The sequence below is a fragment of the Ceratina calcarata genome, unplaced genomic scaffold (genome assembly GCF_001652005.2).
Source record: "Ceratina calcarata isolate Rehan_Ccalc_2016 unplaced genomic scaffold, ASM165200v1 scaffold127.2, whole genome shotgun sequence".
Taxonomy (NCBI): domain Eukaryota; kingdom Metazoa; phylum Arthropoda; class Insecta; order Hymenoptera; family Apidae; genus Ceratina; species Ceratina calcarata.
In genome coordinates, this window is record NW_017133727.1 from 491,144 (window position 1) to 506,604 (window position 15,461).

The 15,461-nt window shown below is 47.5% G+C and overlaps 1 protein-coding gene and 1 long non-coding RNA gene across 8 annotated transcripts in view; one reads left to right on the forward strand and one right to left on the reverse strand.

Moving 5' to 3' along the window:
* Eip74EF (Ecdysone-induced protein E74) overlaps positions 1–15,461 on the forward strand; it is a 132,635-nt gene that overhangs the window by 103,658 nt on the left and 13,516 nt on the right. For 5 of the 7 annotated variants that reach the window (XM_026816146.1, XM_026816144.1, XM_018030510.2 and 2 more), the window contains 2 exons: positions 2,433–2,600; positions 3,110–3,349. In XM_026816146.1, the coding sequence (XP_026671947.1) occupies positions 2,433–2,600; positions 3,110–3,349 (408 nt within the window). The remainder of the gene's footprint in view (positions 1–2,432; positions 2,601–3,109; positions 3,350–15,461) is intronic. The other 2 variants (XM_026816149.1, XM_026816156.1) reach the window with 1 other exon arrangement.
* LOC113464730 (uncharacterized) overlaps positions 1–15,461 on the reverse strand; it is an 85,154-nt gene that overhangs the window by 55,525 nt on the left and 14,168 nt on the right. The window lies entirely within an intron of this gene.

Below are 15,461 nucleotides of genomic sequence, written 5' to 3' on the forward strand. Positions count from 1 at the left end.
TGTCTACATGTCCTATAATTCTTACTTTTGCATACTTTTTTTATATATTTTATTTTTTTTTATTTACATGTAATATCTAGTAACTGTTAAAATTTCAATGTTTTATCATTGTTTTTATGTAAGGGTTCATACAACCTCTTAAGATCTACAGAAAGTATGTTTTAAATCATTCAAATATTATCTTCGTAAATCCGTTCTAGTAATTTTTTTTAATTTCTTGTTAAAATTGACCTCTCTAATAACTGACACGGGGTTAATTCGTCAGGTTCCACATTAACGAAGTGACCACATTTCGAGATGTATACTGATATTTATGGACTCCACTCTAAGTCATTCACGATAAGTACAAACGTAATGCAACGGGTTGCACGTTTTCCGACGAAAATCTGCGGCGCGCGATTACAATAGAAACGCGGAGAAAGCAAATGGAAAGGATCGCGCGGTGAACGCGCGACAGGTGAAATCAATTGGAGCGAGGCGCTCGCGGGAAGAGACGTATAAAACACGTGCAAGGTCGCGATGCGACGCGATGAGATGAAAAGAGGAGCAAAACTTTGTATACCCGCGAAACGGAACAGAGGGAGCGCATCGATTTTCTATTGGAACGGCTCGGACCCGATCGGATCGGCTCGGCCAGTAATAATATTTACAAAGCAATATCGACGGCTGGCTGGTAAACAGCCGACAGGAAATCACTTCCGGCGTGGCTACGGCTTTGCTGGTAAACGCTTGACTTTCCTCTCGGCACGCTTTTCATGGGCACACCGAAGCGTGGTTACGCGCGCTCCCATTGGCCCGCTCGCTCGACCAGTAATTCCCCGCCGCTAACATTAATCGTTAGAGACGACGAGGTGGCAATAAAAAGGCGAAAATTTCTGTTTAACCGCGCAGACTAGCAATATCGATTTCTCGGCTTCCCGAACGAGCGACCAGAAAAAAGATTTCATCTCTCGCTTCTCAGTGCGATCGCTGCCGGACCACCCGAAAACACGTGTACCCGCCGTTTAAAACCCGCGGGTTCGGGTCTTTGTAATGACGCGTTCTGTAATCGTCCGGATAAGACTAAATGAAAACGATGTTCCCAAAACGGACCAAGTAAAAGAAGCACGATAAGACGCACCGCGTAACGGCGTCTCGCGTAAATTATCGAGGCAGACACGTGATTCGGCGCTTTGCGAACTCTTGCATAAGCTGGCCGCAAGAGTATGTACTCGATCCGGTTCAGGAGCGTGTGTCTGCGTGTATCTCGGTCGATTACCGAAATAATCGGTCGCTTTAAAGAGAGAGACAGAGAGAGAGAGGAGGGAGTGCACGGTGTTCGTGGTTTCGCGGTGCAAGGTCCTCCAATAGAATGAACCTGACTTAGCCCGACGACGTTTCTTTGTTCGTTTACTGCTCGACGTTCTCCAATCTAATTTAAACAAACATCCCGATCTATTCAAGTTCGTCTTTAATCTAATTGGTCGAGCATCGGGCAATTAAATATAATTAAATGTGAAAACTATAAGACAGATATCATAAATGAAACGAACGGGGTAAAAGGTGGCAAACGGACGTCGTCGTGCAAAAGACGCACGGAAAGTACCACTTAGGACTGGTTTCGAGATTCGTTCGTGGTCTCTCTCTCTCGCTTTCTTTGCTTCTCAAGCTATGTGGAGCAGCCACGGTGGCCAGAGGGGGAGAGACAGAGAGAGAGATACCGTGGGAAGCGCGAGCGATATGCATACCCAATGACCGGACGACCTTCGCCCGTTGCATAAAGATGGCTTTAATTGACGGCGCACGCGAAAACACGTTCGTCGGTGGCTCTCTGCGGTGCTCGATAAAGCTAACCCGAGTTTCGCTCTCGTTTGGACCACCTTGGAGCCTTTAATTCGCTTAAGGACGGACAAAGAGCCGGAGAAACCAAGCAGAAAGAATCGGTGACCACGTCCACACGTGAAATTCGACCGGGTCGAGAACCACTCGATACAACGCGACACCCTTTTTCTTGCCTTTAACCGTGCCCCGATTCGCGGTGATTTAAACATTCAGAATTCCATACGAACGCGGTCAGTGAAGTAATCGGCAGATCTTATTACGTGTGGAGATTACTTTTATCAAGAGAATTCGGTTTACTGGTGAAGAAGTCTCTTCGTCGATTGGTTAACTTTTTCGATTTGGAGAGGTGCGTCGGTATTTGAACTCCCTAAATGTTCCATGGGCGGCTGCCACGACTCAAGTTTGAAACGACGATGAAAGCGTCGGTTGTTTTCGCTTTATACGGTCCGCCGCTTCACTGGAAAACGTGCAAAGCGTTGCGAAATCGCGGATACAGATATGTGTGGCATATATACGCGTCGCTCCAGTCCGGCCTTTTTATCCGGCGAGGCCTAGGTTCAATTACCAAAGGAAACGCGCGCGTTTTCTCTATTTCTGTTGCATGGAATCAGGAAGCGGATCACTGCCAGCGAGCCCCGCGGACAGCGGAGTCAGCGACGTCGAGTCCAGCACGTCCTCCGGCGGTAACGAGGACGCGAATCTCTTACTGAAAGCCAGGCTCAACCCAGGCTCGTCCCTTCAGCCTAGCCTAGCAACCCATCATTCTCATCTGTCATCAGGTAAGCGAACGTATCCCACGTCCAATTACATTGGCTCGGAGTCCCGCGACGTTGAAACCAATTTTTCAGGCTTTTTAAATAAGTTCAGACGAATGCCCCGGCCCTAGCTGGCACGTAGACAGGATTACTGTCATAATTCACGAGTCAGACCGATGATCCTAATTCTGTCCATCCATGATTTTCTGATATCGTTCCTTCGCATCGTTAATAATCGATTAATCCGACCTGTCGTGATCAGAGATTAAGGAATGTAAGAGATGTTTTGAAAAATTCAGTAAATATATTGACATAGTTCGTGGATTTCCCTTATGGATGGGAAAGTCGATTCGAGGAAATTAATAATTGATTCTGCTTAGTAAAGATAGATTAATCGATTTAACGACCTAATGATGGCATGTCGATGATCAGAAAACGACTCTGTTTGCAAGTTTGACGACGTTATAGAGTCGATGATCGAGAAGCATAGGCGAACGGTTTCTCATTAAATATCGTTATTGACTGTCCGACAGCAGCGCTTGGCAGGTCAGCGTGTCACAGTCCTGGCGTTTATCCGTCTACGGCGGGCTTCCTGCCGCCCTCGTATCATCCTCATCAGCATCATCCCTCCCAATACCATCCGCACAGAGGAAGTTCGCCGCATCATCAACACGGGAACCACACGATGGGCCCGACGATGGGGCCGCCCCATCATCACCACCCCCATCAAACGCAGAGTCTACAACACTTGCACTACCGTCAACCACCTACACGTAAGTCCACTGCCTTTCACATCTTTTTAACGGTTGACACTCGGACAATCGGGGTTCATTAAGGTAGCTCGCTATTTGGGTAACGTATCAAGAGAGGACCTTACAATGGGCTTATTTTAAAATAAGAATATGAAGTGAAAATTTCATTATTAAATGTATATTATCATTTCCACATTCATATATTTTAATTTTATATTATAAAAAAGTATAAACAAAGTAAAATAAACTACTTTTTATTTACGACTTGTATTAAAATCGTATATGTTCTGGAAATTCTATCGAGCTACCTTAAGAAATCCTTCATCAACCTTTTTGTCATCGAAAGAGTTGGAAGGGAGAAGAGATTCGACTTGGTTCGAAGTAAATTGAGAAAACATTGCGTTGTTCGAGTGTCAACTGGCTTCCTCCGTTTTTTAATCAGAAATAGAACACGCCGATTACGATTTCGCGAGTTCAGATGATCGGTGGAGGGGGGAGTATGGCGCGGCGAATTCGATCGAAGTCGGCCAATAAATCAGTAATTTCAGTATCTCGCGGCGATATCGAGAGACTCGATAGTCGTGACGCAACGACGACAGGGCTCGAGTTTATTTCGGCTTACTGGGTATCGATTAATACGGATACCGAAAGAAAGTGTGTCCTGGTCTCTTAGGTAATTATTCGATCGCGTAATTTCATTTCCCCCTTGAACGGAGTCAAAAGTTTTTAAAAAGAAACGAGTATTTCGATAAGCGAACGAAGCAAGTAGAATGAATTTGAAGCACGGCATTTCTAAATTTATCGTTAATACTTCCTACAACGTTGGATTTAGTAACTGAATTCAGTGTCTGGATTTAAAACTCAATTACGATTCTATGATGCGTCAGTTTTCCGGCGCATTATGCGACGTCTAGTCGCAACAATAGAACCGGAAGATACTTACTTCGATTGCATACATTGCTATGTACATTCGACGGAAATCGTAACGGCAACTTCTCGCTGTCTCGGGGGGAAAAGGGGGAAAAAATGCGAATCGCTAGTTTAACAGGATAGAACAGCTCGTAACACTTTAGCCGAGTGACCACGGTCGGTTCTTGTCAGTTCGACCACACCGCGAATCCCGATAAGTACCTCTAATCCGCGTGCTATTCTGTCATCGTTCTTCCTTCGATCTGTAAGCCCCGTGTTCCGTATACAAGCGGCGCGGGGCGTTCCGAGCAAAACCGCAAAACAGATTACCCGTGAAAGAAATCTTGATTGAAACAAGAAAGCTTTCAAGAACGTGAGTACCGGTTCCCGTAGTAAATTAGATTTGTCACCGAGAACATTCAATTAATTTGCCTTACTATATCTATTTACGTGTGTTGTCCTAAATGCAGCGAAATCGATTATGGTTGACATCTTTATCATCGCTATCAGAGGAATGAAATTCGTATTCTTATATTATTTTATTTTAATCTGGACATTTCGTAGACTCCGCTTCTCCGAATTCGATGATCCTTGAAACATTTAGGAATCCCATGAACGCGAGTTAAACGCAAGTTAGAAGTGGCGCTTGGCTAGAAATATCGATCAAGCTCGTGCTGAATTTCTAACGTAACCATTACCAGTGAACGTGCACTAGGAAGCGCGTCTAGTTTGGGCGAAAACGTGCGACGGAGACGGAGAAACCTCGCGATTTCCTCGTGGCAGGTAGATGCGAAGTGAAAGGAGTAAGCGAGTTTCCCGTAATGAGGTTCCCAGTGAAGAAGGGGGACGTCGTTGGGAAAAGGCGGAGGAAGTGGCGGTATACGTATTGCACACGGCGACGACGGACGTTTCGTACCTGTACGTACGCGAAGCCACGAAGGCTCGTCATCCTCGCCGACAGAAGTCGCAACGAGGCGACGCCGACATCATCCGAGTACATTCGTTCTCTTGACCCACTTAACTTTTCCCTGATTCAACGGCCCAGATTCGCTTCCTGGCCGCCGTCGTTGCCGCCATACGTCGATAGGATCGACTGCGATCCGCCAAACGATCTCTTCCTCCTCTCGTTTCCTTCTTTTTCTCTATTCTATTCTCTATTTCGTTTTCACCGCCGGTTTTCTCGCTCGCGTCCCCGTTTAATCCCGCGCGATTTCCCTTTCGAGCGGACGCTCTTCCTCGCTTCGGTTAAAAAAATTAAGATCGTAAATCGGAAGAACGAGAATGACTCCTCGTGGCTCCTTTAAACGATAATTACTCGTTACAGAATCCGAGAATTGATTTTTAAGCAAATCTCGCTCAGAGATCCTTGGATTTCCGAGAGGCGGTGATCGCGTCGCGGATTGCGCGACCTTTTCGCCTTTCCGATCGCGTCCGATGGAACGACAGCTGATTTCGCCGGGACACACCTGGCCCGGTCGTGATTTCAGGCGAGCGGCGCTCGAATTGGATCACAGCCAAGGTTGCAGCCATACTCGATAAAAGACTCCGAGTGAAAAGCCTCCGTCGAAGTGAAACTTCACTTCGATCGAACGCGCCCGTACAGTTATCGATTATAAACCGCGCACAGGAAACGGAATGGTGCGCGGATTTTCTAGTAGTATAGTTGCTCATTGATCAGTAGCGACACTGGTTCTTCCTCCTCCTCTTCTTCTGATGGCTGACTAGGCCAGATAGTAGTATAGGAAGGTCTGTGCCGGACTTTCCCTGATTGAAAGTGTTCCCGAAGCGTGGCAACGTGTTTAACCCAGTTTCTGTTTCCTCAAGAGCCAGTGGAAACTCCTCGTCGTTTTTTCTGCAGTTTACGGCTAGACCGAGTTTTACTTAGTTTACGGAAAAATCGATTTTTATACGTAACGTCTTTATCTATCGCGAACGGATGTACTCATCGCATCGGCTAATGGAAAGCTTACAATCGGTCGCCGAGATCCGTGTTGTACAAATTTAAATCGCTTGATTGGCAATGAGTAACTGAGGACAGAAATTAGTGCGATTCGAAAGGGAAAAATCAATGTTCTCGAAATTCGCTACCGTTCGCCCAAGTACCGGTAATTATTTAATTGGGACGGGCAGCTGGCGCTTGGAAAGAGTCACTTCGGCGGAGGGGAGAAAAATCTGTGCATGGGCCATGGAACCGAAAGTGATCCCACTCCTGGACGGCGAAAGAGATTCGTGTGCCTCGGCGAAGTAAAAGTGTGCCGGATTGTATAATCGAACGTGAATAAGCAAAATGTTACGCCATAGCGATTTGGTAACTTTGCGGGGCGCCCCACCAACGGCGACCGTGTTCCCATTGCGGTGGCCGACCACGGTGGACGCGAAACACGGCCGAGGGAAAATTCAAGCTGCTCTTAAAAGAGAGCCCAGGACCGCGATCCGGGTCTCCGTTTGCCATGTTCGGCCCGATCGATTTACGGGATTGCGTTACGCTACGATACCGAGTACCGGATCGATTTTTCTCCGGACGTTCCACGGACACCGGTAGTCGTATGGTAATTTCGTAGGTGGAGTCAGAATACGTATATCTGGCGTCGGTGGAAAAATATACAAATTCAAAACGGTAGGAGAGAAATTAAATTTTAATGTTCGTGAAACAAGAACGTCTTTAACGAATCAAAGAAAAATGTCAATATTTCTGTAAGAAAAGAAATTTTACGGCGCACGTAATTTCTTTGAAACTGCGAAAAGAAAGAAACAGATGATTTCATTCCTGTTTCGCTTGACTCTCATCCAGTTACCAAAATCACATAATAATAAATAATTTTCTTTTCGGAAAGGATCGAAGAGACTCTGATCTATGCTCGGATCGAGCTGGTTCACCGCGAGTCGCGTGGTCCGTTTTCCTCAAATAAGACCGGCACTCTAAAATCCGCATCCGGGCCGACGCGATGTGTCGAGCTCGGTAATTTTCGTGCGTTGCCAAGTAGCCCAAGCCGCTTTTCCGCGATTTTGCCAAACCCGATTCGCCTCTATCTAGTACGACGTACCAGATAAACATCGGAAATAACCCGGGATCCTCTCAGCCGTTGTAAACCAATCCACCGTTCCCGCCGGTGGCAGCTCGATCTCTGCAATCAGTGAAAACATGCGTTGTCTCGCGGCGACCCGTTCTCATTTCTTTCTGCAAGGTCTAAAACGACCGAAAACGAGTGAATAGAAAAAGAGGATAGCGGAATCCGTGGCGTTGATCAGCGGTAAGTCACGAGGGATAAGAGCAATATAGTAAGCGCCACTGTCCGACCGGAATAGAAACGTGGCGAAGAATAGGCATCGGCTGGTTATTTTCGAATGGATCATCATCGAACTACGATTCGGGAACGCGTGAAAGATCCTTCGAGCACGCCGGGAATGAAAGTTTCGCGTCGCGTGCTGGCACACGCTGCACTCTGGCGTGGCACACATTTTAATGTTGAGGACGAATCGTCGTAAAGCGTTACAAGGCTCCGCGAGCCGATTAAGTCTCGATTAAGCCCTTTATCGGTGCCGTCTGCCCGTTCCAACGACGTCGTTTGATCTGCCACCCAATGCATTGAAACAAATGCGCTTCTAAAAGAATCGGCGAACGCCGAGAGAAATTAAGGCCGGAATTTATAGTCGTTTCTCACTTCTCAGTACTCAGTTCTCAATCAAAGGTCTCAACTGCTTGTTGATAAGAAGTTTTATTTCATTATTGATTAAGATTTTTTTTAATTTTATTGAAGTGAGTAAGCCTACCACAATGACCGTAGATGCTTCAATGAAATTTAAAAAAATGTTAATCGTTTAAAAATACATCTTCGATTTTCATCAATCAAGTATCACGAAACTGAAATATGCAACAAGCAGTTGAAAATTAAGAAACGACTATAAATTCGGCTTTAAGAATCTGCGATTCCGATGTTCTGTATTTCCTGTTCCGACTTGACGTTCCACATTTTTACCAGCATCGCTGGGTATACAAAGTAGCCAATGACGATTTCCGTCGAAAATTCGTTCGGGCCTCTGAACTCGAGTACCGGTAAGCACTTTTAACCGTGACTCGATTAAAAGATCGAACACGGTGAAAAAGGGAGGCGGATTTTAATGGCTCTTTGTGGCGCGAATTACGGTGTCGCCTTCGTGCCGAAAATATTTATAACCTGTCCCGGTGAAATCTACGTCGCGTGTCATAAAAACGTAATCGACCCGTGGAACCGGCCTGGAATTCCTCGCCCCGAGAGCGTCCGCCCCTCCGCTCTCGCGTCGGCAGGAGGTCGTTCTCGATGCGCGAAATCGTTTTCATTCTGGCGCAAGTCAGTCAATCGCGTGTCAAGGTGAAGACCGATTTTTCATTAGAACTCGTGAATATTGATTGACGTGGTTAACGCGAAGTCCGTTGAGAATCGATTACCATTTTAATTCTACCGATCGTCGTCGAGCCTCTCGTTTCCTTTCGTTTCAGTATTTCAAACTCTCTGGATCGAACGTCGAATCTTTCGACGAGTTGCGGAAAAAAATAGCACGGCGCGACGCGGAGCCATCTCGTGGTTCTCGAGGATGTCCTGGTTGCCCTAGATCAAGTATTCGTCGTATATTTTTAAAAAGATCGGCCAGACGTGAGCCTCGGTCGATGTGATTCGTACGCGTCCGCGGAAAAAGAAAAGCCGCGGGGAAGGCGACGTATATCGGGGAAATCGAAGAAAAAAAATAGAACGCGCGATCGATGTCGAATAACAAGCGGTAGCGAATCGCTCGAGCAAAGAAAAACATCGTCGTCCGAGCGAGGAGCGAGAGAAAAAACCGCGGTGTAGTTGAACTCATCCGGAACTTAGGACAATCTCTGAGCATAGTGTACGATTTCCTTTTCTTGCCGGTCCCCAAGATCTCTTCTTGCCTTTGTCCTTTCTTTCGAAATTCAATTTAAATGTACCAACAAATCACGAGTCGGTCACTTCAAATATTATTGCCATTAGCACCTATTTTCTTCGACGTTATTTATGTACTCGTAAAAAAGGGGGGACAAACAACGCATAAAATCCTTGAATTAGTGTACTAACGTGTAACATCGTCCTCCGTACGCCGGATGCAATTTGTTGATAAATCAGTTAGAGCAACAACGATGTGGATGAACTTGGATCAGCGGACGAGGTCTCGCGATTAAGATGAGACGATGTTTTGCATACGGGGCCGATGTAAATGAAGCCACTTACACAGCTGCTCGTTATCAGCCGTTGGAAACCGGTCTAACCCATTCAGTTATCTACTTTTTAAGCCTGATCAAGACGACCACCGAGATCGAGATCGAGATCCGATCGTTCCTCGATTATGATCAATCTTCTTCTATCATCGTCACTTGTTCTACTGATGTGAATAAAAATCTCTCAGACAGTAAAAAAGCTTTTTATATTTTTGACGTTTACGAGGAGATTTAGTAGACAGTAATCGACGATGAAACGCGGTGATTTTTAAAAAGCTCGCAAAATTCAGCGTACGAAAAGTGTTCTTCGTTTATTATAATAAATAATCTCTAAGACATGCCCGTGGCAGAGTGAGAAATTAGAAAAGAAGAGGAAATAGCAAAGGGGAAATAATGTCTGGCGTTGATTCGGCGCGGAGCGGTGCTTTGAAAGGGACACGCGTGTGGTTACGTAACGCTTTGCGTAGCGGCGAATAGCAGCGAGTAAAAATAAAGGAACGAAACACGATGCAGAGTGGATTCTGAGCATAGACTGGGTCTAGGTCTAGGTCGACTAGGCGGGGCGTATGGTTATATGCGTACGCTGTCGTCCGTGGTGTACGTACGGTACTTCATTTCCTCCCGCGGCTCCTCGCTTCGCAGTTCGTTCCCGATCTCGATCATCCACCGGGGAGCAAGCAAAATTCTTAATCATTGACACGCGTCACAATCCCAATAGTAAAATCGGGAAAGTAGAGCAGCTTCGTTTTGCAGAAGTGAAAGGAAGCCAATTTCTCTTTCTAGTTAAATAGTTTGGTTCGCAACAAATTGCAGTTTCACATTTTCATTAGAACTATACAAATAATCCTGCACGAACGACGTTCTCTTGCGAAGCATTCTTACGATACGTTTTATTACAAGCGGAGATTCGTCAGAGTAAATAGTTCGATCGTTAACGGCTCGCGTAAAAAGAAACACGTTGGACGCGTGGGTGATCTCAGGTTTTCAATTCGCTGATTAATGACACGCGTGCACCGGCGAGGCAAGTTACGGTAACTAAACAAATTCCAGACGTGCATTTAATATAATGTCGAGCGCGAAGTTATCGTGTCGTAAACCGGCCATCCGGTTTCTCGACGGTAAAGTAACCTGAACGCGAAAGTAGCGTTTCTTCGGCCGGTCCCCTCGCTCACCTCGTTTCTCGACACTAAAGAAGAGAGGAAAAGTCCGCGGCACGATGCAGCGCGGCTACTGCTGCTGCGGGAGCAGAGAGGCAGGTGCAACAAAACAGGCGAGCGCAAAAACAAAAGGAGCGAAACGCGCTCGCCGAGGCTAGGCCAGATCTAGGTGTAGGTCTAGGTCGACTAGGAAGGGGTGCGCTGGTCTACTTCGTGGCCTACTACCGAGGAGTCGCCTTTTCCGTGGACACAGCGCTGCGTATCGATGCTCTTCTCTCTTTCTCTCCGCGAAACCCGATATTTCCGTGAAACACTATTCCCCGCGTGTGCCTTATTTTAAAATAGAATTAGTCGTTTAGAAAATTCCTTTCGCCTGACGAGCCGTAAAATAAAGGGGTTCAACCTCGACCGACCTTCGCGCCGATCGGACGCATCATTTTTCGTCTCACGGTGCAAGCCACAAAATGTATCGACGGAACCCCGTCGTATTTATAATTTTACGTACATAAATGCGAGTCGACACGGTTCAGCTGTGGACGTTGACGACGGACGGATCAAATTGAGCGAACGAGGGTTGAGACAGATGTATAGGCAGATGTCGACGATTGCTAAACGATCGTTAATTGCTTGATAAAACAAGACCGCGGTAGATTTCCTCGGTGTAGACGCTGGACGCGGAGCGGCGTGTGTACGTACGTCGAGGAAAGCGAAAGTGTTAAAAGCGTAAAGTGCATTCACACCGGTCGCACGTGACGGTTTACGACGACGTACCGTCGGCGTGCTGATTAATGTCTTCTTAGCGCTCCGGAAGCGCAGACGGTGTCGGGTTTTCTAGTAGACCAAGAGAGCCACCGCAGGGTTTAGAAAACTGCTGTTGAAGCAGGAAATAAATAACGTTTTGCCGCGAATTCGACACGATTCTCGTATGGGCAATCGACACCGCGTGCTGTATTACAGAGCCGCGTGCTGAGCACGTCCGCGTATTCTTTCCGTCAAAACGGACGCCTTCTCTCATAATTACAATCGACGGCAAGGTCTGTGGTATTCGCAGACGCTCTTTCCTAATCGGTCGTTCTTCTCGTTCTTCGCGTTTCGTTTACGGTTCTTTTACTGTCGTTTTCACGTGCAGAACGTAATTGGAAGTGACGCGAGCTCCGTTACAAATTCTCCCGGCCCGATAATAAGTGCACGGTTTAAACAGCGAGTCGCCGTTGAATATTCATGAGCCCTGGTTAAACCTCGGCATTCGTTACGATACCCCGAGGGGAAGGTTATGGAGTTAAATCATTCGGCTGAAAGTTCTCGTTGTTCCCCGAACATTCAGGAGACACTTGTTAACCCTTTCGCTGGCCGAGTCGCGTTCGCCTTTCTATCGTCGAACGAAGCTTATATGTAAAATACAGATTCTATAAAGAATTTCATTTGAATCATTAACCAAAGTTTCACAATCCATCCAAGCAAAGTCCAATATTCAGTTTTATGATCCATATTAGGCAACGTAGAAACTTTTTTTAGCATTTTAATTTATTTGTGTACGCACATTATGAAATACTGAGATTGACAAATTTAATCGATGACATTCGTAAATAAATCTCGAAAAAAAAAATCTAAAACGCAGATAGGACGGAAATAGAATAGGATAATGGTATGATAGAGTTCGCGTTTCACTTTCAACCCGTGGGTGTGCGCATCACGGGTCGGAGACATGACCGGAAAAAGAATACCCGACTGCGTGACGATGCAGTCTCGCGGTTACCGGGATATACGTGCCCGAAAACTCAGCGTGTCACCCGGTAAACCTTCCACGGTTCCCGGCCGTGAATACGAAAAAAGGCGAACGAGCGCCGACACACCGGTTCTCTTCCGTTGAATTCGTAAATGGTCGACGCGTCCGGAAGTGGCGCGATATTTTGCGCATCGATTTTCGGCCCGCTGTGCCCCCCGCTGTCGAGAAACAGTGGAGAGGGCGAGGAGAATCGGCGGAGGTATGAGGAAGAGGGGAAAGAAACGAAAAAGAGGTCCAAGGGTAGAATAGTAAAACGGGAGAAGGATACGAGGGAAGAAGGGAGAGAGGAAGAAGGAGGAGGAAACGAGACACGGGTTTTACAGATAGGCAGAGAGGAGGCTGGCAGCCGGGCGAACGAGCAGCCTGCCAGCCAGCCAAGCCTCGCAGTGAGCGTCCTTCCTGGGTCTCTGCCCCTACCGACGTATGTATTGTAGTATTGTATATTTGCAGTGTACATATTATCAGAGCGGGTTCCTCGGTGTGCGCACTTGTCGGTGTCCGGGACCGTGTAGGTGCGGTGTGCGGCTCGAGCGCACGTACACACGCGCTCGGTTCCTCGTGGTCGTGTCGCGTGTGTGCAGAGCGCCGCCGCCGCCGCCGCCGGCAAAAATGCATAGCGCTGTTGCACCAGACGGTTCTCAACCGGACTGGCTTCTATCTCTCTCTCTCTCTCTCGTTCTCCTTTTTTGTCCCCGTCCCACACCGCGTGTAAAAGTCATCGCTGGCTGATCCAGCTTATCGGCGAGACGGTGAGCCGAATCGATTACCTGCAGGGAACTGTTCGCTGCGAGAAGGCTCCTCTCGACCGACAAATCCGCGGGGAAAATATTTGCGATGCGCCGATGATGTTACTTGCGATAAAATTAATCGGAGCAAAGGGCGAGACAACCGCGGGACAAATAAACGACGCCTCTTCAAGGCCTCCCGTCCTCGATCTCTCGTCTTTCTTTCTTGACCACCGCAGGCCGGTTCGAAGACCGCTAGGCATCGTGCGATTCGCTGGTCTTAACCTTTCGCCCGGTTCACCGTGTCCCGCAAATATTTTCTACCGCTTCCGACAGCGGTCGCGGTCAGAATCTGAACATGGTACAGTTTCTCGTTCGTTCGATTCAGATCGCTAGTCGCCCTTCGAATCACTCTGGACGTTGACGTTCGTTCGTTCTCTTATCGTATTCGATACAATGATATAGTTTCGTGTTTAATTATTATCGCGGTCTATGTACGTGCGACTGTTTTCACCGAGATCGTCACGAATCGATTAGCAGTGGTTATACCGTCAGAAACGTCGATATCTGTTTGCTGAAGTGTCCTCGCGGACTCGGCGATGCTCGTACGTTGCGCTAATTAATCTTTATCTAGAAGAACATTTATCATCAGGCAGTACTCCGTTCCGTAATCGAATTTCGAGCGTAACGTACCAACCTGCGCGAGTTCGCGTCATGAGGATCACTTTCCTTATTCCTATTATACTAGCTCACGCACGCCCTCACATGCGCGCGTGTACACGTGTGCCGAAGCGGCGATGCACATGCATACGAGCTCGAGGAAGAGAGGAGAAGGTGGAAGGAAGGGTTAGAGACTCGCGTGCAGAAGAGAGACCCGCCGTTTAGGCGGGACGATGGGGCGAGGAGGACGAAGGGTTTCGTCGGCTCGGCGAAGAGCGAACAGAGGCGTGAGAGAGATAGAAGAAAAGAGCTGCAGTTAGAGTACCACGCGAGTATAACGCCGAAGGCACGTATCGGTGGTTTTAGCGAGGTATAGACGGTGACCTTGTCGCCGGCAATTCACCCCGTCTGTCTCTCCTTTCTCTCTTCTTCTTTCTCTTCCCCAGCGGTCGCCTCCCTCCGTCGCTCCCGCGCGCCTCTCTTTCTTTCTCTCCATTGACCCTCTCCAACGCGGCGTCGTTCCTCGACGTCGCCTCGCCCCTCTTCCCGTTGTCAGCCTCTTCTTCTGTCTCCCCGCGATCATGTGATCGCTCCGTCCCGCTCGCGCTCCATTCTTCCAACGATGCACCGCGACATAGCCGCCTCCTCGTTGCACTCGTCGCGAGCTACGTCACTCCCTTTTGTACCCGCGCTTCTCTGTTCCCCGCGGTCCTCCCTCCTCCCGTCTCCCTCCGTTGTCGTGCGGTCGTTTACGTGTGACAGTGTTCTTCTTTCGCGCTCTTTCCATCCTCCGCCGCGTGAAATGTAATAGAAAAGTCTACGCTCCTTCCACGTTCTATCCTCGTCTGACCTCTCCTGAAGATTTCTACTAGTACTAGTTCTCAGTGAGAGAAAATTCTTTTCAAGTGTTTCTCCTCGCCTTCCGCATCGCAGTCCCGATGAAAGCCGTCCTTTCTCTCTCTCTTTAACGAACACACAGACGAGTTAAAGGTCTCCCCCGTTGATGAATCGAGAACTTGCCGCGGTATGTATTTGCATATGTACGCGCGCTATATCGTATGTACATATAAAATCCCCGCGAACGAACGTTCACTTTCGTTGGCGTAACCATTTGCTTTCTTCCGCGTGGCCTTTCCCCGTCCGCTTTTCCATCGATCCGCCACGCGTACATCCAATGGAAAACGACCGACTTATGTATTTTTCTTCCCTGATCCTCCGCATACGAGCGTTCGGCACAGTTCTACGGAAACGGAGCTCTGCGCTCCGATCCATTTATCTATGCATCGAACTGGAAAACCCTGATCGACGTTCACGCAACTCCACTTTGTTACATATTATAATATATTTATTATTATAAATTTTCATAACGGATTCGAATCTACGATTGGAACGCCGTTTTGTAATGAATTCGAGGAAAAGAAACGAAAACGTTTATTTCCGATAAGCGTGATGCCGATCGTGACAGGACCGATGAACGGTATCTTTGTCCGAGTTTGAACGTACGCAATTCCTCTTTTACCCCGATCGGCAGATTTATTGGCAGCATGTTAACTTTTATCGGTAACTCGTTCGGGAAACGCGCGCGTAGAAACGAATGAGAAGACGAGGACGAGGAGGAGGAGGAGGAGGAAGAAGAGGAAGAAGAAGAAGAAGGAAGGAAGCACCGTTATTGTTGAACGCGCGG